Genomic DNA, 26770 nt, shown 5'->3' on the forward strand with positions numbered 1-26770 from the left:
TCAATGGAGCCCACCGCTCTCTGTCCTTCCTCCCCAGGGCTGCGGGCAGCCATGACCTTGGATGAGTCTGGAGGGGGCCTCGTGAGTCCCGGGGGGTCCCTGACCCTGGTCTGCAAGGCCTCCGGCTTTGACTTCAGCAGCTACGGCATGGGATGGATCCGGCAGGCCCCCGGGAAGGGGCTCGAATACGTCGCGGGTATTGACGATGATGGTAGTTACACAAACTACGCGCCGGCGGTGAAGGGACGCTTCACCATCTCCAGGAACAACGGGCAGAGCACGCTCACCCTGCAGATGAACAGCCTCAAGGCCGAAGACACCGCCACCTACTACTGCGCAAAAACCACTTGTAGTGGTTGGTGTGGTGGTAGTGCTGGTGGAGTTGCTGGCTGACAATATTGACATCACCAGCACCATCATCATGAGCAGCACCAGCAGCAACAGGAACTCAGCAACATAACCCCAACAACCACTACCAGTTTCTTTCGCGCAGTAGTAGGTGGCGGTGTCTTCGGCCTTGAGGCTGTTCATCTGCAGGGTGGCCGTGCTCTGCCCGTTGTTCCTGGAGATGGTGAAGCGTCCCTCCACCGCCGGCAAGTACCATGTGTTCCCATCATTCCAAATAGTAGCGACGAACTCGAGCCCCTTCCCGGGTGCCTGTCGCACCCAATACATGGCGTAGCTGCTGAAGGTGAAGCCGGAGGCCTTGCAGACCAGGGTCAGGGACCCCCCGGGACTCACGAGGCCCCCTCCGGACTCATCCAACGTCATGGCCGCCCGCAGCCCTGGGGAGGAAGGACAGAGAGCGGTGGGCTCAGCCTGGGGGATCCTTGACCCGGGTCTGCAAGGCCTCCGGCTTCTCCTTCAGCAGCTACCAAATGGTATGGGTGCAACAAGTACCCGGGAAGGGGCCCAAATACATCCTAAACTTTAGGAAGGATGGTAGTGACACAAGGTACGCGTCGGCAGTTCAGGGACACTTGGTCTCCAGGAGCTCCTGGTACAGGACGGCCACCCTGCAGATGAACAGCCTCAAGGCCGAAGACACCGCCACCTACTACTGCTCCAAAGAAATGGATGATAGCGGTTACCCTCTTGCTGGTCAGATTGGTGGTGCTGCTGGTGCTGCTTTCATTGCTCTTGACCCAGGGAAAGGCCCCGAACCAACTCACCCTGGCCACAAGCACCAGCAACACCAGCAGTACCTTCAGCTGTACCACCACCAAGACCAGCACCTTTCGCGCACTGCGGATACACCTTTAGCAGCTACACCATGAGTTGGGTGCGACAGGCACCCGGGAAGGGGCTTGAATATGTCGCGAGTATTTACAGTGATGGTAGTGGCACAAGCTACGCGCCGGCGGTGAAGGGACGCTTCACCATCTCCAAGAACGACGGGCAGAGCACGCTCACCCTGCAGATGAACAGCCTCAAGGCCGAAGACACCGCCACCTACTACTGCGCGAGAAGTTATGCTCGTACTGGTTGTACTGGTATTGGTTGGATGGATGCTGTTGCTGGTGCTGCTTGTGCTGCTGGTGCTGCTGGTCTCATCCACAGCCCATGGCAAGGTCCCAACACAACTCATCCCAGCTCTGCCTGCGTGTAGGTCTGCTACTACTCCTCGTAACGGGGTCGTGCCATGTGCTACCATTGCTCTGAATACCGGCGACGTACTCAAGCCCCTTCCTGGGTGCCCGTCGCACCCACTCCATGTTGTAGCTGCTGAAGGTGAAGCCGGAGGCCTTGCAGACCAGGGTCAGGGACCCACTGGTGCAAGTTTGGGGCATGGAGCGGGAAATTTGGGCTTAGTTCAGTACCTTGGGGTCAATGGAAGGAGTCAGGTTCAGCAAATGCTTTGGGGTGGAATGCCAGGGATTTGGGTGATCAAGATGACCAATGTGACCACCACCACCACCACCAGCACCACCACAATCAATGCCAAGACCGTCAACATCACCAAGACCATTTTTAATGTCACCACCAGCATCAATGTAACCAGCACCAGGAGCACCAGCAATGTCACTACCAGCAGCTGTAGTATAACTACTAGCACTTTTCATGCAGTAGTAGGTGGCGGTGTCTTCGGCCTTGAGGCTGTTCATCTGCAGGGTGGCCGTGCTCTGCCCGTTGTTCCTGGAGATGGTGAAGCGTCCCTTCACCGCCGGCAAGTACCATGTGCTACTACCATCGTTCCTAATAGCTGCGACCTCTTCGAGCCCCTTCCCAGGTGCCTGTCGCACCCAGTTCATGCCGTAGTAGCAGAAGCTGAAGTCCGAGCCCTTGCAGACCCAGGTCAAGGCTCCCCGAGGCTGAGCCCACCGCTCTCTGTCCTTCCTCCCCAGGGCTGCGGGCAGCCGAGACTTTGGATGAGTCCGGAGGGGGCCTCGTGAGTCCTGGGGGGTCCCTGACCCTGGTCTGCAAAGGCTCCGACTTCACCTTCAACTACTACGGCATGAGCTGGGTGCGACAGGCACCCGGGAAGGGGCTCGAGTTGGTTGCGGGTATTGACGATGATGGTAGTTACACAGAGTACGCGCCGGCGGTGCAGGGACGCTTCACCATCTCCAGGAACAACGGGCAGAGCACGCTCACCCTGCAGATGAACAGCCTCAAGGCCGAAGACACCGCCACCTACTACTGCGCGAGAAGTGCTAGTGGTTGTTGGAGTGGTGATTGTGCTCGTGTGTTGACGGCTGACAATATTAGCATCACGCGGGCCATTATGATCATCACAAAGCCCATCACCAACACCATCAGCATGACCAGTACCACAACCAGTGTCATCAGCAGCTCCAGCATCAGCAGCACCATCAATCCTAGCAGCATAAGCACAACTACTACCAGCACATTTTGCGCAGTAGTAGGTGGCGGTGTCTTCGGCCTTGAGGCTGTTCATCTGCAGGGTGAGCGTGCTCTGCCCGTCGTTCCTGGAGATGGTGAAGCGTCCCTTCACCACCGGCGCGTAGGCTGTGCTACCACCACTGCTGCTAATTTCTGCGACGTATTCAAGCCCCTTCCCAGGTGCCTGTCGCATCCATGCCATGTTGTAGCTGCTGAAGGTGTATCCGGAGCCCTTGCAGACCAGGGTCAGGGACCCCCCGGGACTCACGAGGCCCCCTCCAGACTCATCCAAGGTGGCGGCCGCCCGCAGCCCTGGGGAGGAAGGACAGAGAGCGGTGGGCTCAGCCTGGGGGGGTCCCTGACCCTGGTCTGCAAGGGCTCCGGCTTCACCTTCAGCAGTGTCGGCATGGTATGGATAGAACATGCACCTGGAAAGGTGCTCGAGTTTGTTGTGAGTATTAACGAGGGTGGTGGTAACACATACTACGCGCCGGCAGTGAAGGGACGCTTCACCATCTCCAGGAACAACGGGCAGAGCACGCTCACCCTGCAGATGAACAGCCTCAAGGCCGAAGACACCGCCACCTACTACTGCGCGAGAGTTGGTGCTGGTAGTGCTTGGGGTGGTGGTAGAGCTGGTGGTGTTAATGGCTGAAAATATTAGAGTCACCAGTACCATCATAAATATCACAAAGACCAGCACCAACACCATCAGCATGACCAGTACCACAACCAGTGTCACCAGCAGCTCCAGCAGCAGCACCATCAATACTACCAGGAGCACCACCACCATAACTACTAGCAGCTTTCATGTAGTAGTAGGTGGTGGTGTCTTCGGCCTTGAGGCTGTTCATCTGCAGGGTGGCCGTGCTCTGCCCGTTGTTCCTGGAGATGGTGAAGCGTCCCTTCACTGCCGACGCGTACCATGGGCTACTACCACTGCTGTAAATAGTCGCGACCCACTCGAGCCCCTTCCCAGGTGCCTGCCGGATCCATCCCATGCTGTAGTTGCTGAAGGTGAAGCCGGAGCCCTTGCAGACCAGGGTCAGGGACCCCCCGGGACTCACGAGGCCCCCTCCGGACTCATCCAAGGTCTCGGCCGCCCGCATCCCTGGGGAGGAAGGACAGAGAGCGGTGGGCTCAGCCTGGGGGGTCCCTGACCCTGGTCTGCAAGGGCTCCGGCTTCACCTTCAGCAGCTACCCCATGTTTTGGGTGCGACAGGCACCTGGGAAGGGGCTCGAGTTCGTCGCTACTATTTGGAGTGATGGGAACACATGGTACTTGCCGGCGGTGAAGGGACGCTTCACCATCTCCAGGGACAACGGGCAGAGCCTTCTCTTCCTAGTGATGAATGACCTCAAGGCCGAAGACACCGCCACCTACTACTGCGCGAGACGTTGTCGTGCTCCAGGTAGTGCTGCTGCTGGTGGTGGTGATGGTGACTGCGCTGCTGATGGAGGTGTTAGTGGTGATGATGATGCTAGACATGATGATGACAGAGAGTATCGTGACAGTGGTTGGAGTCGTGATAGTGCTCGAATATGCAACTATCACAATCAGGAGCACTATTAAGACCCCCGAGACCTTCATCAACATCATCGTCACCATCGCCAACATAATCAACAGCACCAACACCATTAAGATCCATAACACCTTCAACATCCCCAACACCATTAACACCACCAACACCAGTAGCAGCACCAACACTGGCGAACACCACAACCTACATCACCAGCAGCACCATTGCCAGCAGCACGATCAATGTCATAAACAGAACCATAGCCACAACCACTACCAGCACATTTCGTGCAGTAGTAGGTGGCGGTGTCTTCGGCCTTGAGGCTGTTCATCTGCAGGGTGGCCGTGCTCTGCCCGTTGTTCCTGGAGATGGTGAAGCGTCCCTTCACTGCCGGCGCGTAGTTTGTGGTACTACCAGTGTTAATAGCTGCAACGTATTCGAGCCCCTTCCCAAGTGCCTGTCGCACCCAGAACATGCTGTAGTTGCCGAAGGTGAAGCCGGAGGCCTTGAAGACCAGGGTCAGGGACCCCCCGGGGCTCACGAGGCCCCCTCCGGACTCATCCAAGGTCTCCGCCGCCCGCAGCCCTGGGGAGGAAGGACAGAGAGCGGTGGGCTCAGCCTGGGTAGTCCCTGACCCTGGTCTGGAAGGGCTCTGGCTTCACCTTCAGCAGTGTCGGCATGGTATGGCTAGAACATGCACCTGGAAAGGGGCTCGAGTTTGTTGTGAGTATTAACGAGGGTGGTGGTACCACATTCTACGCGCCGGCGGTGAAGGGACGCTTCACCATCTCCAAAAACAACGGGCAGAGCACGGCCACCCTGCAGATGAACGGCCTCAAGGCCAAAGACACCGCCACCTACTACTGCACGAGAGGTTATGATAGTGCTGGTTGGAGTGGTGGTAGTGCTGGTGGTGTTGATGGCTGCCAATATTATCATCACCAGGACCATCATAAACATCACAAAGCCCATCACCAACACCATCAGCATGACCAGTACCACAACCAGTGCCACGAGCAGCTCCAGCATCAGCAGCACCAGCAATACCTTCACCATAACCCCAACCACCACTACCAGCTTCTTTCGCGCAGTAGTAGGTGGCGGTGTCTTCGGCCTTGAGGCTGTTCATCTGCAGGGTGGCCGTGCTCTGCCCGTCGTTCCTGGAGATGGTGAAGCGTCCCTTCACCGCCGACGCGTAGTTTGTGTAACTACCACTACTGGTAATACCCGCGACCCACTCGAGCCCCTTCCCAGGTGCCTGTCGCACCCAGTCCATGGCGTAGCTGCTGAAGGTGAAGCCGGAGCCCTTGCAGACCAGGGTCAGGGACCCCCCGGGACTCACGAGGCCCCCTCCGGACTCATCCAAGGTGGCGGCCGCCTGCAGCCCTCGGGAGGAAGGACAGAGAGTGGTGGGCTTGTGTGTCCCGGGGGGTCCCTGACCCTGGTCTGCAAGGGCTCCGGCTTCACCTTCAGCAGCTACAACATGGGATGGATCCGGCAGGCACCCGGGAAGGGGCTCGAGCTGGTCGCGAGTATTAGCACCAGTGGCAGTAGCACATGGTACTTGCCGGCCGTGGAGGGACGCTTCACCATCTCCAGGAGCTACTGGTACAGCACGGCCACCCTGCAGATGGACAGCCTCAAGGCAGAAGACACCGCCACCTACTACTGCGCGAGAGCTGCTTACGGTGATGGTATTTATGGTCACGCTGATCAGATTGATGATGCTGATGGTGCTGCTGGCATTGCTCATGGCCTACAGAAAAGCCCTGAAACAACTCACCCCAGCAGGTTCTCCACCAACAGCTCTTCTCCTCACCATCATTACCAAGAGCACCAGCACGACCATGGTCATCATCATGAAGAGCACCAACACCAAGATCTCCAACGCCATCCTCGTAAAGAACACCACCAGCAACACCTCCAACACTATCAACATCACCACCAGCACCATCAAGACCCTGACCACCACAACAGTCTTTCGCGCAGTAGTAGGTGGCGGTGTCTTCGGCCTTGAGGCTGTTCATCTGCAGGGTGAGCGTGCTCTGCCCGTCGTTCCTGGAGATGGTGAAGCGTCCCTTCACCGCCGATGCGTAGCTTGTGCCACCACCAGTGCTAATATATGCGACGAACTCGAGCCCCTTCCCAGGTGCCTGTCGCACCCAATACATGTAGTAGTCACTGAATGTGAAGCCAGAGCCCTTCCAGACCAGGGTCAGGGACCCCCCAGGCTGAGCCCACCGCTCTTTGTCCTTCCTCCCCAGGGCTGCGGGCGGCCGAGACCTTGGATGAGTCCGGAGGGGGCCTGGTGAGTCCCGGGGGGTCCCTGACCCTGGTCTGCAAGGGCTCCGGATACACCTTCAGCAGCTACTGGATGTATTGGGTGCGACAGGCACCAGGGAAGGCACTCGAATATGTTGCACAAATTAACCCTGATGGTAGTACCACAGGCTACGCGCCGGCGGTGAAGGGACGCTTCACCATCTCCAGGAACAACGGGCAGAGCACGCTCACCCTGCAGATGAACAGCCTCAAGGCCGAAGACACCGCCACCTACTACTGCGCGAGAGTTCCTAGTGGTGCTGCTGGTGCTGCTTATGGTATTGGTGTTGCACGTGGTGGTGGTGTTGGTACCACGCAGAGCACATGGAAGGGCCTTGGACATGCATTTTGGGGTCTCCTCCACCATCACCCTTCCATTTGGTGTTGTTTTCATGACCACCCTTCATCCCTTGGCCAACCTCCATCACCCTCTGCCCATGCAGCCCCTCCATCAGGGGGTTCTCCAGCAGGCCCCTGGCCATGCGGTGGTCCAGCCCTTGCAGAAACCCAAGGGGGACATCAGTCAACCATCACCCTGAGGATTTCATGGGTGAAAAGGCTCAGAAGTGATGACCCCAGAGCCCAGTGCTGCGTGAGAAGAGCTGCGGGTGGACAACCCGCTGGTGGCCGGGGTGAGTTGTGTCGGAGCCTTTCCCTGGGCCATGAGCAATGTCAGCAACACCAGGAGCACCAGCAATCTCACCAGGATGAGCACAACTACCATAACTACTACCAGCTTGTTTCGCGCAGTAGTAGGTGGCGGTGTCTTCGGCCTTGAGGCTGTTCATCTGCAGGGTGAGCGTGCTCTGCCCGTCATTCTTGGAGATGGTGAAGCGTCCCTTCACCGCCGGCGCGTAGTCTGTGTAACCACCACTACCGGTAATACCCGCGACGAACTCAAGCCCCTTCCCAGGTGCCTGTCGCACCCAATACATGTAGAAGTCACTGAAGGTGAAGCCGGAGCCCTTGCAGACCAGGGTCAGGGACTACCCAGGCTGAGCCCACCGCTCTCTGTCCTTCCTCCCCAGGGCTGCGGGCGGCCGAGACCTTGGATGAGTCAGGAGGGGGCCGCGTGAGTCCCGGGGGGTCCCTGACCCTGGTCTGCAAGGCCTCCGGCTTCACCTTCAGCAGCTACACCATGCAGTGGGTGCGACAGGCACCCGGGAAGGGGCTCGAGTGGGTCGCAGATATTAGCTATGATGGTAGTACCACAGGCTACGCGCCGGCGGTGAAGGGACGCTTCACCATCTCCAAAAACAACGGGCAGAGCACGCTCACCCTGCAGATGAACAGCCTCAAGGCCGAAGACACCGCCACCTACTACTGCACGAGAGGTGGTGCTGGTAGTGCTTGGGGTGGTGGTAGTGCTGGTGGTGTTAATGGCTGAAAATATTAGAGTCACCAGTACCATCATAAATATCACAAAGACCAGCACCAACATCATCAGCAGGACCCGTACCACAACCAGTGTCACCAGCAGCTCCAGCACCAACAGCACAATCAATCCAACCAGGAGTACCACCACCATAACTACCAGCAGCTTTCGCGCAGTAGTAGGTGGCGGTGTCTTCGGCCTTGAGGCTGTTCATCTGCAGGGTGGCCGTGCTGTACCAGTAGCTCCTGGAGATGGTGAAGCGTCCCTTCACCGCCGACGCGTACCATGGGCTACTACCATCACTGTAAATAGTCGCGACCCACTCGAGCCCCTTCCCAGGTGCCTGCCGGATCCATCCCATGCTGTAGCTGCTGAAGGTGAAGCTGGAGGCCTTGCAGACCAGGGTCAGGGACCCCCCGGGACTCACGCGGCCCCCTCCTGACTCATCCAAGGTCTCGGCCGCCCGCAGCCCTGGGGAGGAAGGACAGAGAGCGGTGGGCTCAGCCTGGGTAGTCCCTGACCCTGGTCTGCAAGGGCTCTGGCTTCACCTTCAGTGACTACTACATGTATTGGGTGCGACAGGCACCCGGGAAGGGGCTCGAATACGTCGCAGCTATTAACAGCGGTGGTAGTTGGACAGGCTACCCCTATAAGGGGCTTGAATACGTCGCGAGTATTTACGACGATGGTAGTGGCACAAGCTACGCGCCGGCGGTGAAGGGACGCTTCACCATCTCCAGGAACAACGGGCAGAGCACGCTCACCCTGCAGATGAACAGCCTCAAGGCCGAAGACACCGCCACCTACTACTGCGCGAGAAGTTATGCCTGCACTGGTTGTACTGGTATTGATTGGATTGATGGTGCTGCTGGTGCTGCTGGTGCTGCTGGTGCTGCTGGTTTCATGCACGGCCCATGGCAAGGTCCCAACAGAACTCATCCCAACACCGCCCGGGGGGAAGGCTGTGCTCATAACTGCTCATAACGGGTTCGTGCCATGTGCTACCATCGCTCTGAATACCCGCGACATACTCAAGTCCCTTCCTGCATGCCCGTTGCATCCATTAAATGTGGTAGCTGCTGAAGGTGTATCCGGAGGCCTTCCAGACCAGGGTCAGGGACCCCCCCCCAAGCTGAGCCCACCGCTCTCTGTCCTTCCTCCCCAGGGCTGCAGGCGGCCGAGACCTTGGATGAGTCCGGAGGGACCCTCGTGAGTCCCGGGGGGTCCCTGACCCTGGTCTGCAAGGGCTCCGGCTTCACCTTCAGCAGCAACGACATGTACTGGGTGCGACAGGCACCCGGGAAGGGGCTCGAATACGTCACAGAAATTAGCAGCAGTGGTGGTAGCACAGCCTACGCGCCGGCGGTGAAGGGACGCTTCACCATCTCCAGGAACAACGGGCAGAGCACGGCCACCCTGCAGATGAACAGCCTCAAGGCCGAAGACACCGCCACCTACTACTGCGCGAAATGTGCTGGTAGTGGTGGTTGTGGTTATGCTGGTGGGTTTGATGGTGCTGCTGGTGACACTGGTTGTGGTACTGGTCATGGTGATGGTGTTGGTGATGGTTTTTTGATGATCATAATGGTCCAGGTGATGCTAATCTTGTCAGCCATCAACACACGAGCACAATCACCACTACAATAACCACTAGCACTTCTCGCGCAGTAGTAGGTGGCGGTGTCTTCGGCCTTGAGGCTGTTCATCTGCAGGGTGAGCGTGCTCTGCCCGTTGTTTTTGGAGATGGTGAAGCGTCCCTTCACCGCCGACGCGTACCATGGGCTACTACCATCCTTGCTAATACCCGCGACCCACTCGAGCCCCTTCCCGGGCGCCTGTCGCACCCATGCCATGAGGTAGCTGCTGAAGGGGAAGCTGGAGATGTTTGGGACTACCCATGCACTGCAGCGAGCTCTGTTTTACCCCCAGTATCACAACATTTTGTTCCAAAATATAAATTACATTCCTATTTTTGGCCACCCTTGTCCCAAATAGAAGAACGCGTTGCCTCTTATGCTTACTCTTGACCTCACTATGGTCATGCTTTTGCCCTTTCATGGGTATTTTTACCCCAAATACAGAGATGTTAGCCTCTATATACCCTCTTTGCCCCAAATATGAGCACCTGGCCCATTTTCAGGGGCAATGTGGCCACAAAATGGGGGGTCTTTTCCATTTATTGATATTTTTCAACCCAAATAATACACATTTCTTACTTTTTAACACCAGTTTGAATGAAATTGGGGTGTTGATTATTATCCTCTTAATTAACGCACACATTACATGGATTTTTTTCCATGAGATGTTAGCCTCTATATACCCTCTTTGCCCCAAACATGAGCACCTGGCTCATTTTCAGGGGCATTGTGGCCACACAATGGGGGTTCTTTGCCCTTAATGTACATTTTTCAACCCAAATAATACACATTTCCTACTTTTTAACGCCAGTTTGAGTGAAATTGGGGTGTTGATTATTATCCTGGCCATTAACTCACATATCACATGGATTTTTTCCTCCTTTTCCCTTTTTTCCCAGAATACTAGCATTTTTAACACTTTGGGGGCAGCTGAGTCCAAAATGTGGAAATGTCTTTCCACTTTTTATATAAAAATCCCCAATTTGAGAAGTTTTTGCTGAGACCTGCAGCGCTGCCCAGCCAAGTGCAGCCAGCCAGATGTTTGTGCGGGGGCTATTTCTGGGCAGAAAAACGAGTTATTTTGGTACGGCCTGAAACCTCAGCAGCTGGAGCAGCCCCAAAACACGGCTGCTTTCTGTTTTCTGAGTCCATTTTAGAGAGACTGCAATTAAATTACTCAGCATTAATAAATAAAAATCTATCCAATTAAGTATTTTCATTTCATAAATGATCAGGTATTATGATAAAATAAATAAAAAATCCCCATGAATTAGTGCGGGGTAGGGAATTAAATGGAATTATGAAGAAATGAAACAAATGCTAGTCAAAGGTCAAAATGAAATAATTCCCGGGGTCCAATTAATTAGAATATGGTGGAAAATGCCCCAAAAATCAAGTTTGTTGAGTTCCTTGTCTTCACCAAAGAACCACGATGAGTTCCATTCAAGAATCAACCATGAAATAATTGAGTGCGTGCAATTAATGAGTGCGTGGTATGGAATGCAATGAAATACCCCAAGGAGGAAACGCAATGAACGCCCACTCTTGGCACCTTCAAATACGGCCGTCAACAGTGTCCCCACAGCACCCAGCACCCCTTCCCTTCCCCACCATGAGTCCTCGGCCTCACGCCTTCACCCTCCTCCTCCTCCTGGCCGCCGTCCCAGGTAGGGCCCGGTCCCGCGGAGGCTGCCGGCAGCCCCGGCTCCCCACGGCCGTGCGGGGGCCCGTGCCGTGCGGCTGAGCCCACCGCTCTCTGTCCTTCCTCCCCAGGGCTGCGGGCGGCCGCCACCTTGGATGAGTCCGGAGGGGGCCTCGTGAGTCCCGGGGGGTCCCTGACCCTGGTCTGCAAGGGCTCCGACTTCACCTTCAGCAGCTACTGGATGTATTGGGTGCGACAGGCACCCGGGAAGGGGCTCGAGTTCGTCGCGGGTATTAGCAGTGGTAGTTACACAAACTACGCGCCGGCGGTGGAGGGACGCTTCACCCTCTCCAGGAACAACGGGCAGAGCACGCTCACCCTGCAGATGAACAGCCTCAAGGCCGAAGACACCGCCACCTACTACTGCGCGAGAAGTTATGCTCGTACTGGTTGTACTGGTATTGGTTGGATGGATGCTGTTGCTGGTGCTGCTTGTGCTGCTGGTGCTGCTGGTCTCATCCACAGCCCATGGCAAGGTCCCAACACAACTCATCCCAGCTCTGCCTGCGTGTAGGTCTGCTACTACTGCTCGTAACGGGGTCATGCCATGTGCTACCATCGCTCTGAATACCCACGACGTACTCAAGTCCCTTCCTGGGTTCCCGTTGCACCCATCCCATGTGGTAGCTGCTGAAGGTGAAGCCGAAGCCCTTGAAGGCCAGGATCAGGGACCCCCTGGTGCAAGTTTGGGGCATGGAGCAGTAAATTTGGGCTTAATTTAGTACCTTGGGGTCAATGGAATGAGTTGGGTTCAGCGAATGATTTGGGGTGGAATGCCAGGGATTTGGGTGATCAAGATGAGCGATGTGACCACCACCACCACCACCACCACAATCAATGCCAAGACCGTCAACATCACCAAGACCATTTTTAATGTCACCACCAGCATCAATGTAACCAGCACCAGGAGCACCAGCAATGTCACTACCAGCAGCTGTAGTATAACCACTAGGACCTCTCGCGCAGTAGTAGGTGGCGGTGTCTTCGGCCTTGAGGCTGTTCATCTGCAGGGTGGCCGTGCTCTGCCCGTCGTTCCTGGAGATGGTGAAGCGTCCCTTCACCGCCGGCGCGTAGTCTGTGTAACTACCACTGCTGTAAATACTCGCAACGTATTCGAGCCCCTTCCCAGGTGCCTGTCGCACCCAATACATGTTGTAACTGCTGAAGGTGAAGCCGGAGGCCTTGCATACCAGGGTCAGGGACCCCCCCAGGCTGAGCCCACAGCTCTCTGTCCTTCCTCCCCAGGGCTGCGGGCGGCCGCCACCTTGGATGAGTCCGGAGGGGGCCTCGTGAGTCCCGGGGGGTCCCTGACCCTGGTCTGCAAGGCCTCCGGATACACCTTCAGTGACTACGGCATGGGATGGGTGCGACAGGCACCTGGGAAGGGGCTCGAAGCAGTCGCGGGTATTTACAGCGATGGTAGTAGCACAAGATACGCGCCGGCGGTGAAGGGACGCTTCACCATCTCCAGGAACAACGGGCAGAGCACGCTCACCCTGCAGATGAACAGCCTCAAGGCCGAAGACACCGCCACCTACTACTGCGCGAAAGCTGCTAATAGTTATGCTGGTGATGGTTCTCGTATTGGTGTTGCACGTGGTGGTGGTGTCGCTACCATTCAGAGCACACGGAAGGGCCTTGGACATGCATTTTGGGGTCTCCTCCACCATCACCCTTCCATTTGGTGGTGTTTTAATGACCACCCTTCATCCCTTGGCCAACCTCCATCACCCTCTGCCCATGCAGCCCCTCCATCAGGGGGTTCTCCAGGAGGACCCTGGCCATGCGGTGGTCGAGACCTTGCAGAAACCCAAGGGGGACATCAGTCAAACATCGCCCTGAGGGTTTCATGCGTGAAAAGGCTCAGAAGTGATGACCCCAGAGGCCAGCGCTGCGTGAGAAGAGCTGCGGGTGGACAACCTGATGGTGGCCGGGGTGAGTTGTGTCGGGGCCTTTCCCTGGGCCATGAGCAATGTCAGCAGCACCAGCAGCACGATCAGTTCCAGCAGCATAACTCCAAGCACCACTACCAGCTTGTTTCGCGCAGTAGTAGGTGGCGGTGTCTTCGGCCTTGAGGCTGTTCATCTGCAGGGTGAGCGTGCTCTGCCCGTTGTTCCTGGAGATGGTGAAGCGTCCCTTCACCGCCGACGCGTACCATGGGTTACTACCATCACTGTAAATGCTCGCGACCCACTCGAGCCCCTTCCCGGGCGCCTGTCGCACCCATGCCATGAGGTAGCTGCTGAAGGGGAAGCTGGAGATGTTTGGGACTACCCATGCACTGCAGCGAGCTCTGTTTTACCCCCAGTATCACAACATTTTGTTCCAAAATATAAATTACATTCCTATTTTTGGCCACCCTTCTCCCAAATAGAAGAACGCGTTGCCTCTTATGCTTACTCTTGACCTCAGTATGGACAACGCTTTTGCCCTTTCATGGGTATTTTTGCCCCAAATACAGAGGTGTTTGCCTCTATATACCCTCTTTGTCCCAAATATGAGCACCTGGCCCATTTTCAGGGGCATTATGGACACACGATGGGGGTTCTTTGCCCTAAATGGATATTTTTCAATTCAAATAATACACATTTCCTACTTTTTAACACCATTTTGAATGAAATTGGGGTGTTGATTATTATTCTGGCTATTGATGCACCTATCACATGGTTTTTTTCCTCCTTTTCCCTTTTTTCCCAGAATACTAGCATTTTTAACACTTTGGGGGCAGCTGAGTCCAAAATGTGGAAATGTCTTTCCACTTTTTATATAAAAATCCCCAATTTGAGAAGTTTTTGCTGAGACCTGCAGCGCTGCCCAGCCAAGCGCAGCCAGCCAGATGTTTGTGCGGGGGCTATTTCTGGGCAGAAAAACGAGTTATTTTGGTACGGCCTGAAACCTCAGCAGCTGGAGCAGCCCCAAAACACGGCTGCTTTCTGTTTTCTGTGTGCATTTTAGAAGAGATTCCAATTCAATTACTCAGCATTAATATTAATTAATCCATCCAATTAAGTATTTCCATTTCATAAGTGATCAGGGATCAAGATGAAATAACTCAAAGCACCCCATGAATTAGTGCGGGGTAGGGAATTAAATGAAATAATAGAGAAATTAAACAAATGCTTGTCAAATATCAAAATTAAATAATTCCAGAGGCACAATTAATTAGAATATGGTGGAAAATGCCCAAAAAATCAACTTTGTTGAGTTCCTTGTCTTCACCAAAGAACCGCAATGAGCTCCAGTCAAGAATCAACCATGAAATAATTGAGTGCGTGCAATTAATGAGTGCGTGGCATGGAATGCAATGAAATACCCCAAGGACGAAACACAATGAACGCTTACTCTTGGCACCTTCAAATACGGCCGTCAACAGCGTCCCAACGGCACCCAGCACCCCTTCAATCCCCACTATGAATCCTCGGCCTCACGCCTTCGCCCTCCTCCTCCTCCTGGCCGCCGTCCCAGGTAGGGCCCGGTCCCGCGGAGGCTGCCGGCGGCCCCGGCTCCCCACGGCCGTGCGGGGGCCCGTGCCGTGCGGCTGAGCCCACCGCTCTCTGTCCTTCCTCCCCAGGGCTGCGGGCGGCCGAGACCTTGGATGAGTCCGGAGGGGGCCTCGTGAGTCCCGGGGGGTCCCTGACCCTGGTCTGCAAGGCCTCCGGCTTCACCTTCAGCAGCTACTACTTGGACTGGGTTCGACAGGCACCGGGGAAGGAGCTCGAGTGGGTTGCAACTATAAAATACAATGGTAGGACTGGTTGGTACTTGCCGGAGGTGGAGGGACGCTTCACCATCTCCAGGAACGACGGGCAGAGCACGGCCACCCTGCAGATGAACAGCCTCAAGGCCGAGGACACCGCCACCTACTACTGCACGAGAAGTTATAACGGGATTGGATGTGCTGCTGGTGGTTGGACTGGTGGTGCTGCTGGTGCTGCTGTCATTGCTCGTGGCTCATGGAAAGGCCCTGACACAACTCACCCCGGTCACCAGCAGGTTCTCCTCCCGCAGCTCTCATGAGCACCATCAATATTGACAGCAACAGCACCAACAGCACCGTGGTCATCATCATGAAGGGCAACAACACCAAGATCTCCAACACCATCATCATAAAGAGCACCAACATCAACATGGGAACATCAACACTGAAAGCACCACCACCAGCACCATCAAGAGCCTGACCACTACGATAGTCTCTCGCGCAGTAGTAGGTGGCGGTGTCTTCGGCCTTGAGGCTGTTCATCTGCAGGGTGAGCGTGCTCTGCCCGTTGTTCCTGGAGATGGTGAAGCGTCCCTTCACCGCCGGCAAGTACCATGTGCTACTACCATCGTTCCTAATAGCTGCGACCTCTTCGAGCCCCTTCCCAGGTGCCTGTCGCACCCAGTTCATGCCGTAGTAGCTGAAGCTGAAGTCCGAGCCCTTGCAGACCCAGGTCAAGGCTCCCCCAGGCTGAGCCCACCGCTCTCTGTCCTTCCTCCCCAGGGCTGCGGGCAGCCGCCACCTTGGATGAGTCCGGAGGGGGCCTCGTGAGTCCTGGGGGGTCCCTGACCCTGGTCTGCAAGGCCTCCGGCTTCACCTTCAGCAGCTACAACATGGCATGGATGAGACAGGCACCTGGGAAGGGGCTCGAATACGTCGCAGAAATTAGCAGCAGTGGTGGTAGCACAGCCTACGCGCCAGCGGTGAAGGGACGCTTCACCATCTCCAGGAACGACGGGCAGAGCACGGCCACCCTGCAGATGAACAGCCTCAAGGCCGAAGACACCGCCACCTACTACTGCGCAAAATGTGCTGGTAGTGGTTGTGGTTATGCTGCTAGGATTGATGGTGCTGCTGGTGCTGGAGCTGCTGATGGCACTGGTTGTGGTACTGGTCATGGTGATGGTGTTGGTGATGGTCTTTGTAATGATCATAATGCTCCAGGTGATGCTAATATCGTCAGCCATCAACACACGAGCACAATCACCACTCCAACAACCACTAGCACTTTTCGCGCAGTAGTAGGTGGCGGTGTCTTCGGCCTTGGTGATGATAATATTGGCAGCCATCAACACCACCAGCACTACCACCACTCCAACCAGCACCATAACTTTTCGCGCAGTAGTAGGTGGCGGTGTCTTCGGCCTTGAGGCTGTTCATCTGCAGGGTGAGCGTGCTCTGCCCGTTGTTCCTGGAGATGGTGAAGCGTCCCTTCACCGCCGGCGCGTAGCTTGTGAAACTACCATCATAGCTAATACCCGCGACCCACTCGAGCGCCTTCCCAGGTGCCTGTCGCACCCACATCATGGCGTAGCTGCTGAAGGAGAAGCCGGAGATGTTTGGGACTATCCAAGGACTGCTGTGAGATCTGAAGAGAGGAGATGTGGTGCCAGACGGCCGCACGGCAGCAGAGGCTGGTGGAGGGAAGGGAGATGTGGAGGAGCTGAGTGACAGGAAGCACAGTGCTCGGGTTCTCTGAGTCCGGAGGGGGCCTCGTGAGTCCCGGGGGGTCCCTGACCCTGGTCTGCAAGGGCTCCGGCTTCACCTTCAGCAGCTACAACATGGCATGGATCCGGCAGGCGCCTGGGAAGGGGCTGGAGTGGGTCTCAGGTTTTAACAACGATGGTGGTACCACATACTACGCACCGGCAGTGAAGGGACGCTTCACCATCTCCAGGGACAACGGGCAGAGCCTGCTCTTCCTACTGATGAAAGACCTCAAGGCTGAAGACACCGGCACCTACAACTGCGCGAAAAGTGCTGATGGTTACGGTGTTGGTGCTGAAGATATTGGTGGTGCTGGTGCTCCTGGTAATTGTGGTGCTGGTGATGGTGATGTTAATACTGTCAGCCATCAACACCACCAGCACTACCACCACACCAACCACTACCAGCTTTTTTCGCGCAGTAGTAGGTGGCGGTGTCTTCGGCCTTGAGGCTGTTCATCTGCAGGGTGGCCGTGCTCTGCCCGTTGTTCCTGGAGATGGTGAAGCGTCCCTTCACCGCCGGCGCGTACAATGTGGTACTACCACTGCTGCTAATAGCTGCGACGTATTCGAGCCCCTTTGCAGGTGCCTGTCGCACCCACTGCATTTCGTAGCTGCTGAAGGTGAAGCCGGAGCCCTTGCAGACCAGGGTCAGGGACCCCCTGGTTCAAGTTTGGGGCATGGAGCAGTAAATTTGGGCTTAATTTAGTACCTTGTGGTCAATGGAAGGAGTTGGGTTCAGCAAATGATTTGGGGTCTAATGCCAGGGATTTGGGTGATCAAGATGAGCGATGTGACCAGCACCATCACCAAAACCACCATCACCACAATCAATACCAACACCATCAACATCACCAAGACCATTTTTAATGTCACCACCACCATCAATGTAACCAGCACCAGGAGCACCAGCAATGTCACTACCAGCAGCTGTAGTATAACTACTAGCACTTTTCGCGCAGTAGTAGGTGGCGGTGTCTTCGGCCTTGAGGCTGTTCATCTGCAGGGTGAGCGTGCTCTGCCCGTTGTTTCTGGAGATGGTGAAGCGTCCCTTCACCGCCGGCGCGTAGAATGTGGTACCACCACCCTCGCTAATAGTCACAACAAACTCGAGCACCTTTCCAGGTGCATGTTCTAGCCATACCATGCCGACACTGCTGAAGGTGAAGCCGGAGCCCTTGCAGACCAGGGTCTGGGACCCCCCAGGCTGAGCCCACCGCTCTCTGTCCTTCCTCCCCAGGGCTGCGGGCGGCCGAGACCTTGGATGAGTCCGGAGGGGGCCTCGTGAGTCCCGGGGGGTCCCTGACCCTGGTCTGCAAGGGCTCCGGCTTCACCTTCAGCAGCTACTGGATGTATTGGGTGCGACAGGCACCAGGGAAGGCACTCGAATATGTCGCACAAATTAACACTGGTGGTAGTAGCACATGGTACGCGCCGGCGGTGAAGGGACGCTTCACCATCTCCAAAAACAACGGGCAGAGCACGGTCACCCTGCAGATGAACAGTCTCAAGGCCGAAGACACCGCCACCTACTACTGCACGAGAGGTGGTGGTGGTGCTGGTAGTGTTTGGTGTGGTGGTAGTGCTGGTGGAGTTGCTGGCTGACAATATTAACATCACCAGCACCATCATCATGAGCAGCACCAGCAGCAACAGGAACCTCAGCAACATAACCCCAACCACCACTACCAGAACTTTTCGCGCAGTAGTAGGTGGCGGTGTCTTCAGCCTTGAGGCTGTTCATCTGCAGGGTGAGCGTGCTCTGCCCGTTGTTCCTGGAGATGGTGAAGCGTCCCTTCACCGCCGACGCGTAGTAAGTGCTACCATCACTGGTAATAAGCGCGACGAACTCGAGCCCCTTCCCGGGTGCCTGTCGCACCCACTCCATGTTGTAGCTGCTGAAGGTGAAGCCGGAGCTCTTGCAGACCCGGGTCAGGGACCCCCCAGGCTGAGCCCACCGCTCTCTGTCCTTCCTCCCCAGGGCTGCGGGCGGCAGCGACATTGGATGAGTCCGGAGGGGGCCTCGTGAGTCCCGGGGGGTCCCTGACCCTGGTCTGCAAGGGCTCCGGCTTCACCTTCGGCAACTACAGCATGTTCTGGGTGCGACAGGCACTTGGGAAGGGGCTTGAATACGTTGCAGCTATTAACACTGGTGGTACCACAAACTACGCGCCGGCGGTGAAGGGACGCTTCACCATCTCCAGGAACGACGGGCAGAGCACGGTCACCCTGCAGATGAACAGCCTCAAGGCCGAAGACACCGCCACCTACTACTGCGCTAAATGTGCTGGTAGTGGTTGTGGTTATGGTTCTGTTTATGACATTGATCGTGCTGCTGGCAATGGTGCTGCTGGTGATGCAGGTTGTGGTGTTCGCCATGATGATAGTGTTGGTGCTGCTACTGGTGTTGGTGGTGTTAATGGTGTTGGGGATGTTGAAGGTGTTATGGATCTTCATGGTGTTGGTGCTGTTGATTATGTTGGCGATGGTGACGATGATGTTGATGAAGGTCTCGGGGGTCTTAATAGTGCTCGTGAATGTGATAGTTGCATATTCGAGCACTATCGCCACTCCAACCACTGTCACGATACTCTCTGTCATCATCATGTCTAGCATCATCATCACCACTAACACCTCTATCAACAGCGCAGTCACCATCACCACCAGCAGCAGCAGCAGCACTACCTGGAGCACGACAACGTCTCGCGCAGTAGTAGGTGGCGGTGTCTTCGGCCTTGAGGTCGTTCATCACTAGGAAGACAAGGCTCTGCCCGTTGTCTCTGGAGATGGTGAAGCGTCCCTTCACCGCCGGCAAGTACCATGTGTTCCCATCACTCCAAATAGTAGCGACGAACTCGAGCACCTTCCCGGGTTCCTGTCGCACCCAAAACATGGGGTAGCTGCTGAAGTCAAAGCCGGAGCCCTTGCAGACCAGGGTCAGGGACCCCCCGGGACTCACGAGGCCCCCTCCGGACTCATCCAAGGTGGCGGCCGCCCGCAGCCCTGGGGAGGAAGGACAGAGAGCGGTAGGCTCCGTTGACTTATTATGAAATAACTCAATTCACTGAAATAACCCAAGGAGGGTTAACTCAATTAATGCCCCCTTGGGCGCCCTCAAATACGCCCGTCCCCAGCGTCCCCACAGCACCCAGCACCCCTTCCCTTCCCCACCATGAGTCCTCGGCCTCACGCCTTCGCCCTCCTCCTCCTCCTGGCCGCCGTCCCAGGTAGGGCCCGGTCCCGCGGAGGCTGCCGGCGGCCCCGGCTCCCCACGGCCGTGCGGGGGCCCGTGCCGTGCGGCTGAGCCCACCGCTCTCTGTCCTTCCTCCCCAGGGCTGCGAGCGGCCGAGACCTTGGATGAGTCCGGAGGGGGCCTCGTGAGTCCCGGGGGGTCCCTGACCCTGGTCTGCAAGGCCTCCGGCTTCACCTTCAGCAGCAACTACAACACTGAGTGGGTGCGACAGGCACCTGGGAAGGGCCTCGAATGGGTCGCGGGTATTTACAGTGGTGGTAGTTACACAAGCTACGCGCCGGCGGTGAAGGGACGCTTCACCATCTCCAGGAACGACGGGCAGAGCACGCTCACCCTGCAGATGAACAGCCTCAAGGCCGAAGACACCGCCACCTACTACTGCGCGAGAGGTTATGCTGGTAGTGGTTATGGTAGTTGTGCTCATCCTGGTGACATTGGTGGTGGTGCTGCTGCTGCTGGCATTGTTCATGGCCCAGGGAATACACCCGACACAACCAGTCCCAGCTTCCCGCAGCTCTTCTCACCATGAATACGGACAGCACCAGCATCAACGCCACCATGGTCATCATCAGGAAGGGCACCAATACTGTCAGCACCACCAGCAGCACCATCAAGAGCCTGACCACTACGATAGTCTCTCGCACAGTAGTAGTTGGCGGTGTCTTCGGCCTTGAGGCTGTTCATCTGCAGGGTGAGCGTGCTCTGCCCGTCGTTCCTGGAGATGGTGAAGCGTCCCTCAACCGCTGGTGCGTAGTGTGTGCTACTACCACTGTAGCCAATTTGGGCGACGTATTCGAGCCCCTTCCCAGGTGCCTGTCGCACCCAATATATGTGGTATTCACTGTAAGTGTATCCTGAGCCCTTGCAGACCAGGGTCAGGGACCCCCCGGGACTCACGAGGCCCCCTCCGGACTCATCCAAGGTGGCGGCCGCCCGCAGCCCTGGGGAGGAAGGACAGAGAGCGGTGGGTTCAGCCGCACAGTACAAACCCTCTTGCTGTCTACAGCTGTCCTAAGCCAAAATCCTTCTCTGGGACCTGTCCAGACCTGTGGGGCCTCCTGCAAGGCCTCCAGCCTCACCTCCGGCAACTACGGCATGCTCTGGGTGCGACAGGCACCAGGGAAGGGGCTCGAAGCAGTCGCGGGTATTAGGAACGATGGTAGTGGCACAGGCTACGCGCCGGCGGTGAAGGGACGCTTCACCATCTCCAGGAACAACGGGCAGAGCACGGCCACCCTGCAGATGAACAGCCTCAAGGCCGAAGACACCGCCACCTACTACTGCGCGAAAGGTGCTTGTAGTGGTTGTGGTGATAATGCTGGTGGTGTTGATGGCTGACAGGATTAACACCACCAACACCAGCACCAAGGTCACCAGGAGCACCAGGACCAGCAATATCGTCAGCACCAACACCATAACCATCAGCACTTTTCACGCAGTAGTGGTTGTGGTTATGCTGCTAGGATTGATGGGGCTGCTGGTGCTAGAGCTGCTGGTTACCCTGGTTGTATTACTGGTCTTGGTGATGGTCTTTGTGATGATCATAATTGCCCGCGTGATGCTAATATTGTCAGCCATCTATACACGAGCACAATCAGCACTCCAATAACCACTAGCACTTTTCGCGCAGTAGTAGGTGGCGGTGTCTTCGGCCTTGAGGCTGTTCATCTGCAGGGTGAGCGTGCTCTGCCCGTTGTTCCTGGAGATGGTGAAGCGTCCCTTCACCGCCGGCGCGTAGCTTGTGCCACCACCAGTGCTAATATATGCAACGAACTCGAGCCCCTTCCCAGGTGCCTGTCGCACCCAATACATGTAGTAGTCACTGAATGTGAAGCCGGAGCCCTTGCAGACCAGGGTCAGGGACTATTGAGGCTGAGCCCACCGCTCTCTGTCCTTCCTCCCCAGGGCTGCGGGCGGCCGAGACCTTGGATGAGTCCGGAGGGGACCGCGTGAGTCCCGGGCGGTCCCTGACCCTGGTCTGCAAGGCCTCCGGCTTCACCTTCAGCAGCTACACCATGCAGTGGGTGTGACACGCACCCGGGAAGGGCCTCGAATGTGTCGCGGGTATTTACAGTGGTGGTAGTTACACAAGCTACCAGGGCTGCGGGCGGCCGCCACCTTGGATGAGTCCGGAGGGGGCCTCGTGAGTCCCGGGGGGTCCCTGACCCTGGTCTGCAAGGCCTCCGGCTTCACCTTCAGCAGCTTCCAAATGTTATGGGTGCGACAGGCACCCGGGAAGGGGCTCGAGTTCGTCGCGGGTATTACCGGTAGTGGTAGTTACACATACTACGCGTCGGCGGTGAAGGGACGCTTCACCCTCTCCAGGAACAACGGGCAGAGCACGCTCACCCTGCAGATGAACAGCCTCAAGGCCGAAGACACCGCCACCTACTACTGCGCGAGAAGTTATGCTCGTACTGGTTGTACTGGTATTGGTTGGATGGATGCTGTTGCTGGTGCTGCTTGTGCTGCTGGTGCTGCTGGTCTCATCCACAGCCCATGGCATGGTCCCAACACAACTCATCCCAGCTCTGAGTGCGTGTAGGTCTGCTACTACAGCTCGTAACGGGGTCGTGCCATGTGCTACCATCGCTCTGAATACCCGCGACGTACTCAAGTCCCTTCCTGGGTTCCCGTTGCACCCATCCCATGTGGTAGCTGCTGAAGGTGAAGCCGGAGCCCTTGAAGGCCAGGATCAGGGACCCCCTGGTGCAAGTTTGGGGCATGGAGCAGTAAATTTGGGCTTAATTTAGTACCTTGGGGTCAGTGGAATGAGTTGGGTTCAGCAAATGATTTGGGGTGGAATGCCAGGGATTTGGGTGATGAAGATGAGCGATGTGACCAGCACCACCACAACCACCACCAGCACCACCACAATCAATGCCAAGACCGTCAACATCACCAAGACCATTTTTAATGTCACCACCAGCATCAATGTAACCAGCACCAGGAGCACCAGTAATATCACTACCAGGAGCTGTAGTATAACTACTAGCACTTTTCGCGCAGTAGTAGGTGGCGGTGTCTTCGGCCTTGAGGCTGTTCATCTGCAGGGTGGCCGTGCTCTGCCCGTCGTTCCTGGAGATGGTGAAGCGTCCCTTCACCGCCGGCAAGTACCATGTGCTACTACCATCGTTCCTAATAGCTGCGACCTCTTCGAGCCCCTTCCCGGGTGCCTGTCGCACCCAATACATGTCGTTGCTGCTGAAGGTGAAGCCGGAGCCCTTGCAGACCAGGGTCAGGGACCCCCCGGGACTCACGAGGCCCCCTCCGGACTCATCCAAGGTCTCGGCCGCCCGCAGCCCTGGGGAGGAAGGACAGAGAGCGGTGGGCTCAGCTTGGGGGGGGGTCCCTGACCCTGCTCTGCAAGGCCTCCGGATACACCTTCAGCAGCTACCACATTTAATGGATGCAACGGGCATGTAGGAAGGGACTTGAGTACATCGCGGGTATTCAGAGCGATGGTAGCACATGGCACGAACCCGTTATGAGCAGTGGTAGCACAGCCTTCCCCCCGGGTGGTGTTGGGATGAGTTCTGTTGGGACCTTGCCATGGGCCGTGCATGAAACCAGCAGCACCAGCAGCACCAGCAGCACCATCAATCCAATCAATACCAGTACAACCAGTGCAGGCATAACTTCTCGTGCAGTAGTAGGTGGCGGTGTCTTCGGCCTTGAGGCTGTTCATCTGCAGGGTGAGCGTGCTCTGCCCGTTGTTCCTGGAGATGGTGAAGCGTCCCTTCACCGCCGATGCGTAGCTTGTGCCACTACCATCGTTGTTAATAGCTGCGATACTTTCAAGCCCCTTCCCGGGTGCCTGTCGCACCCAATACATGCCGTAGCTGCTGAAGGTGAAGCCGGAGCCCTTGCAGACCAAGGTCAGGGGCCCCCCAGGACTCACGAGCCCACCACTCTCTGTCCTTCCTCCCCAGGGCTGCGGGCGGCCGAGACCTTGGATGAGTCCGGAGGGACCCTCGTGAGTCCCGGGGGGTCCCTGACCCTGGTCTGCAAGGGCTCCGGATACACCTTCAGCTACTACGACATGTTTTGGGTGCGACAGGCACCTGGGAAGGCGCTCGAGTTCGTCGCGGGTATTACCAGTAGTGGTAGTTACACAGGCTACGCGCCGGCGGTGAAGGGACGCTTCACCATCTCCAGGAACAACGGGCAGAGCACGCTCACCCTGCAGATGAACAGCCTCAAGGCCGAAGACACCGCCACCTACTACTGCGCGAAAGAAGCTGGTAGTGGTTGTTATGGTGGTAGTGCTGGTGGTGTTGATGGCTGACAGGATTAACACAACCAACACCAGCACCAAGGTCACCAGGAGCACCAGCACCACCAATATCTTCAGCACCAACACCATAACCATCAGCACTTTTCGCGCAGTAGTAGGTGGCGGTGTCTTCGGCCTTGAGGTCATTCATCAGTAGGAAGAGCAGGCTCTGCCCGTTGTCCCTGGAGATGGTGAAGCGTCCCTTCACCGCCGGCAAGTACCATGTGCTACTACCATCGTTGTTAAAACCCGCAACCCACTCCAGCCCTTTCCCAGGCGCCTGCCGGATCCATGCCATGCTGAAACTGCTGAAGGTGAAGCCGGAGCCCTTGCAGACCAGGGTCAGGGACCCCCCGGGACTCACGAGGCCCCCTTCACACTCAGAGAACCCGAGCACTGTGCTTCCTGTCACTCAGCTCCTTCACATCTCCCTTCCCTTCACCAGCCTCTGCTGCCGTGTGGCCGTCTGGCACCACATCTCCTCTCTTCAGATCTCACAGCAGTCCTTGGATAGTCCCAAACATCTCCGGCTTCTCCTTCAGCAGCTACGCCATGATGTGGGTGCGACAGGCACCCGGGAAGGGGCTCGAGTTTGTCGCGGGTATTGACAACAGTGGTGGTTACACAGAGTACGTGCCGGCAGTGAAGGGACGCTTCACCATCTCCAAAAACAACGGGCAGAGCACGCTCACCCTGCAGATGAACAGCCTCAAGGCCGAAGACACCGCCACCTACTACTGCGCGAAAGCTGCTGGTAGTTATGGTGGTGGTACTCCTCGTTGGATTGATTGTGCTGTTGGTGCTGGAGCTGCTGGTAACACTGGTTGTGGTACTGGTCATGCTGATGGTGTTGGTGATGCTGTTGGTGATGTTTATGATGGTCCTGGTGACTCTAATATTTTCAGCCATTAACACTACCAGCTCTACCACCACCCCAAGCACTACCAGCACCACCTCTCGCGCAGTAGTAGGTGGCGGTGTCTTCGGCCTTGAGGCTGTTCATCTGCAGGGTGAGCGTGCTCTGCCCGTTGTTCCTGGAGATGGTGAAGCGTCCCTTCACCGCCGGCGCGTAGTATATGTAACTACCACCACTGTAAATACCCGCGACCCATTCGAGGCCCTTTCCAGGTGCCTGTCGCACCCACTCGGTGTTGTAGTTGCTGCTGAAGGTGAAGCCGGAGCCCTTGCAGACCAGGGTCAGGGACCCCCCGGGACTCACGAGGCCCCCTCCGGACTCATCCAACGTCTCGGCCGCCCGCAGCCCTGGGGAGGAAGGACAGAGAGCGGTGGGCTCGTGAGTCCCGGGGGGACCCTGACCCTGGTCTGCAAGGGCTCCGGCTTCACCTTCAGCAGCAACAACATGGGATGGGTGCGACAGGCACCCGGGAAGGGGCTCGAGTACGTCGCGGTTATTTACAGCAGTGGTAGTGGCACATACTACACACCGGCGGTGAAGGGACGCTTCACCATCTCCAGGAACAACGGCAGAGCACGGCCACCCTGCAGATGAACAGCCTCAAGGCCGAAGACACCGCCACCTACTACTGCGCGAAACAAGCTGGTAGTAGTTATGGTAGTTGTGCTCATCCTGGTGAGATTGATCGTGCTGCTGCTGCTGGCATTGCTCATGGCCCAGGGAAAGGCCCCGACACAACTCACCCCGGCCACCATCACGTTGTCCACCCGTAGCTCTTCTCACACAGCACTGGGCTCTGGGGTCATCAATTCTGAGCCTTTTCACCCAAGAAATCCTCAGGGCGATGGTTGACTGATGTCCCCCTTGGGTTTCTGCAAGGTCTCAACCACTGCATGGCCAGGGTCCTGCTGGAGAACCCCCTGATGGAGGGGCTGCATGGGCAGAGGGTGATGGGGGTTGGCCAAGGGATGAAGGGTGGTCATGAAAACACCACCAAATGGAAGGGTGATGGTGGAGGAGACCCCAAAATGCATGTCCAAGGCCCTTCCGTGTGCTCTGCGTGGTACCAACACCACCACCATGTGCAACACCAATACCATAAGCAGCACCAGCAGCACCAGTAGGAACTCTCGCGCAGTAGTAGGTGGCGGTGTCTTCGGCCTTGAGGCTGTTCATCTGCAGGGTGAGCGTGCTCTGCCCGTTGTTCCTGGAGATGGTGAAGCGTCCCTTCACCGCCGGCGCGTAGCCTGTGGTACTACCATCAGGGTTAATTTGTGCAACATATTCGAGTGCCTTCCCTGGTGCCTGTCGCACCCAATACATCCAGTAGCTGCTGAAGGTGTATGCGGAGCCCTTGCAGACCAGGGTCAGGGACCCCCCAGGACTCACGAGGCCCCCTCCGGACTCATCCAAGGTGGCGGCCGCCCGCAGCCCTGGGGAGGAAGGACAGAGAGCGGTGGGC

At 56.8% G+C, this 26770-nt stretch overlaps 3 protein-coding genes, 1 long non-coding RNA gene and 1 gene segment (V, D, J or C); 3 read left to right on the forward strand and 2 right to left on the reverse strand.

Moving 5' to 3' along the window:
- The window catches only part of LOC137846517 (uncharacterized), a 26962-nt gene continuing 192 nt past the window's right edge, over positions 1–26770 (reverse strand). The window contains exon 2 of the mRNA XM_068664534.1: positions 1–785. Coding sequence (XP_068520635.1) covers positions 1–785 — 785 coding nt within the window. The remainder of the gene's footprint in view (positions 786–26770) is intronic.
- Positions 5185–6132, reverse strand: LOC137846540 (uncharacterized). Its single transcript, XM_068664554.1, has one exon. It carries the CDS (start codon positions 6115–6117, stop codon positions 5200–5202), a length of 918 nt encoding a protein of 305 aa, XP_068520655.1. The 5' UTR covers positions 6118–6132; the 3' UTR covers positions 5185–5199.
- On the forward strand, positions 10950–11771 carry LOC137846553 (uncharacterized). The gene is made up of 2 exons (XR_011090521.1): positions 10950–11365; positions 11472–11771. It is a non-coding gene; the product is annotated as an uncharacterized lncRNA (long non-coding RNA).
- Positions 14764–19619, forward strand: LOC137846542 (uncharacterized). The gene is made up of 2 exons (XM_068664556.1): positions 14764–14865; positions 18845–19619. Exons 1-2 carry the CDS (start codon positions 14811–14813, stop codon positions 19474–19476), a joined length of 687 nt encoding a protein of 228 aa, XP_068520657.1. The 5' UTR covers positions 14764–14810; the 3' UTR covers positions 19477–19619.
- LOC137846550 (Ig heavy chain V region 6.96-like) overlaps positions 19978–26770 on the forward strand; it is a 10022-nt gene continuing 3229 nt past the window's right edge. The window contains 2 exon segments of the V gene segment in view: positions 19978–20090; positions 24049–24534. Of these exon segments, the coding sequence occupies positions 20036–20090; positions 24049–24404 (411 nt within the window).

This window comes from Anas acuta, chromosome 33 (assembly GCF_963932015.1).
Source record: "Anas acuta chromosome 33, bAnaAcu1.1, whole genome shotgun sequence".
Lineage (NCBI taxonomy): Eukaryota > Metazoa > Chordata > Aves > Anseriformes > Anatidae > Anas > Anas acuta.

Coding starts and splice junctions, on each gene's coding strand:
- LOC137846542 (XM_068664556.1), top strand. CDS start 14,811: ATGAATCCTCGGCCTCACGCCTTCGCCCTCCTCCTCCTCCTGGCCGCC. Junction 14,866..18,844: donor CCTCCTGGCCGCCGTCCCAG/GTAGGGCCCGGT, acceptor CTTCCTCCCCAG/GGCTGCGGGCGGCAGCGACA.
- LOC137846540 (XM_068664554.1), bottom strand. CDS start 6,117: ATGAGCAATGCCAGCAGCACCATCAGCATCATCAATCTGATCAGCGTG.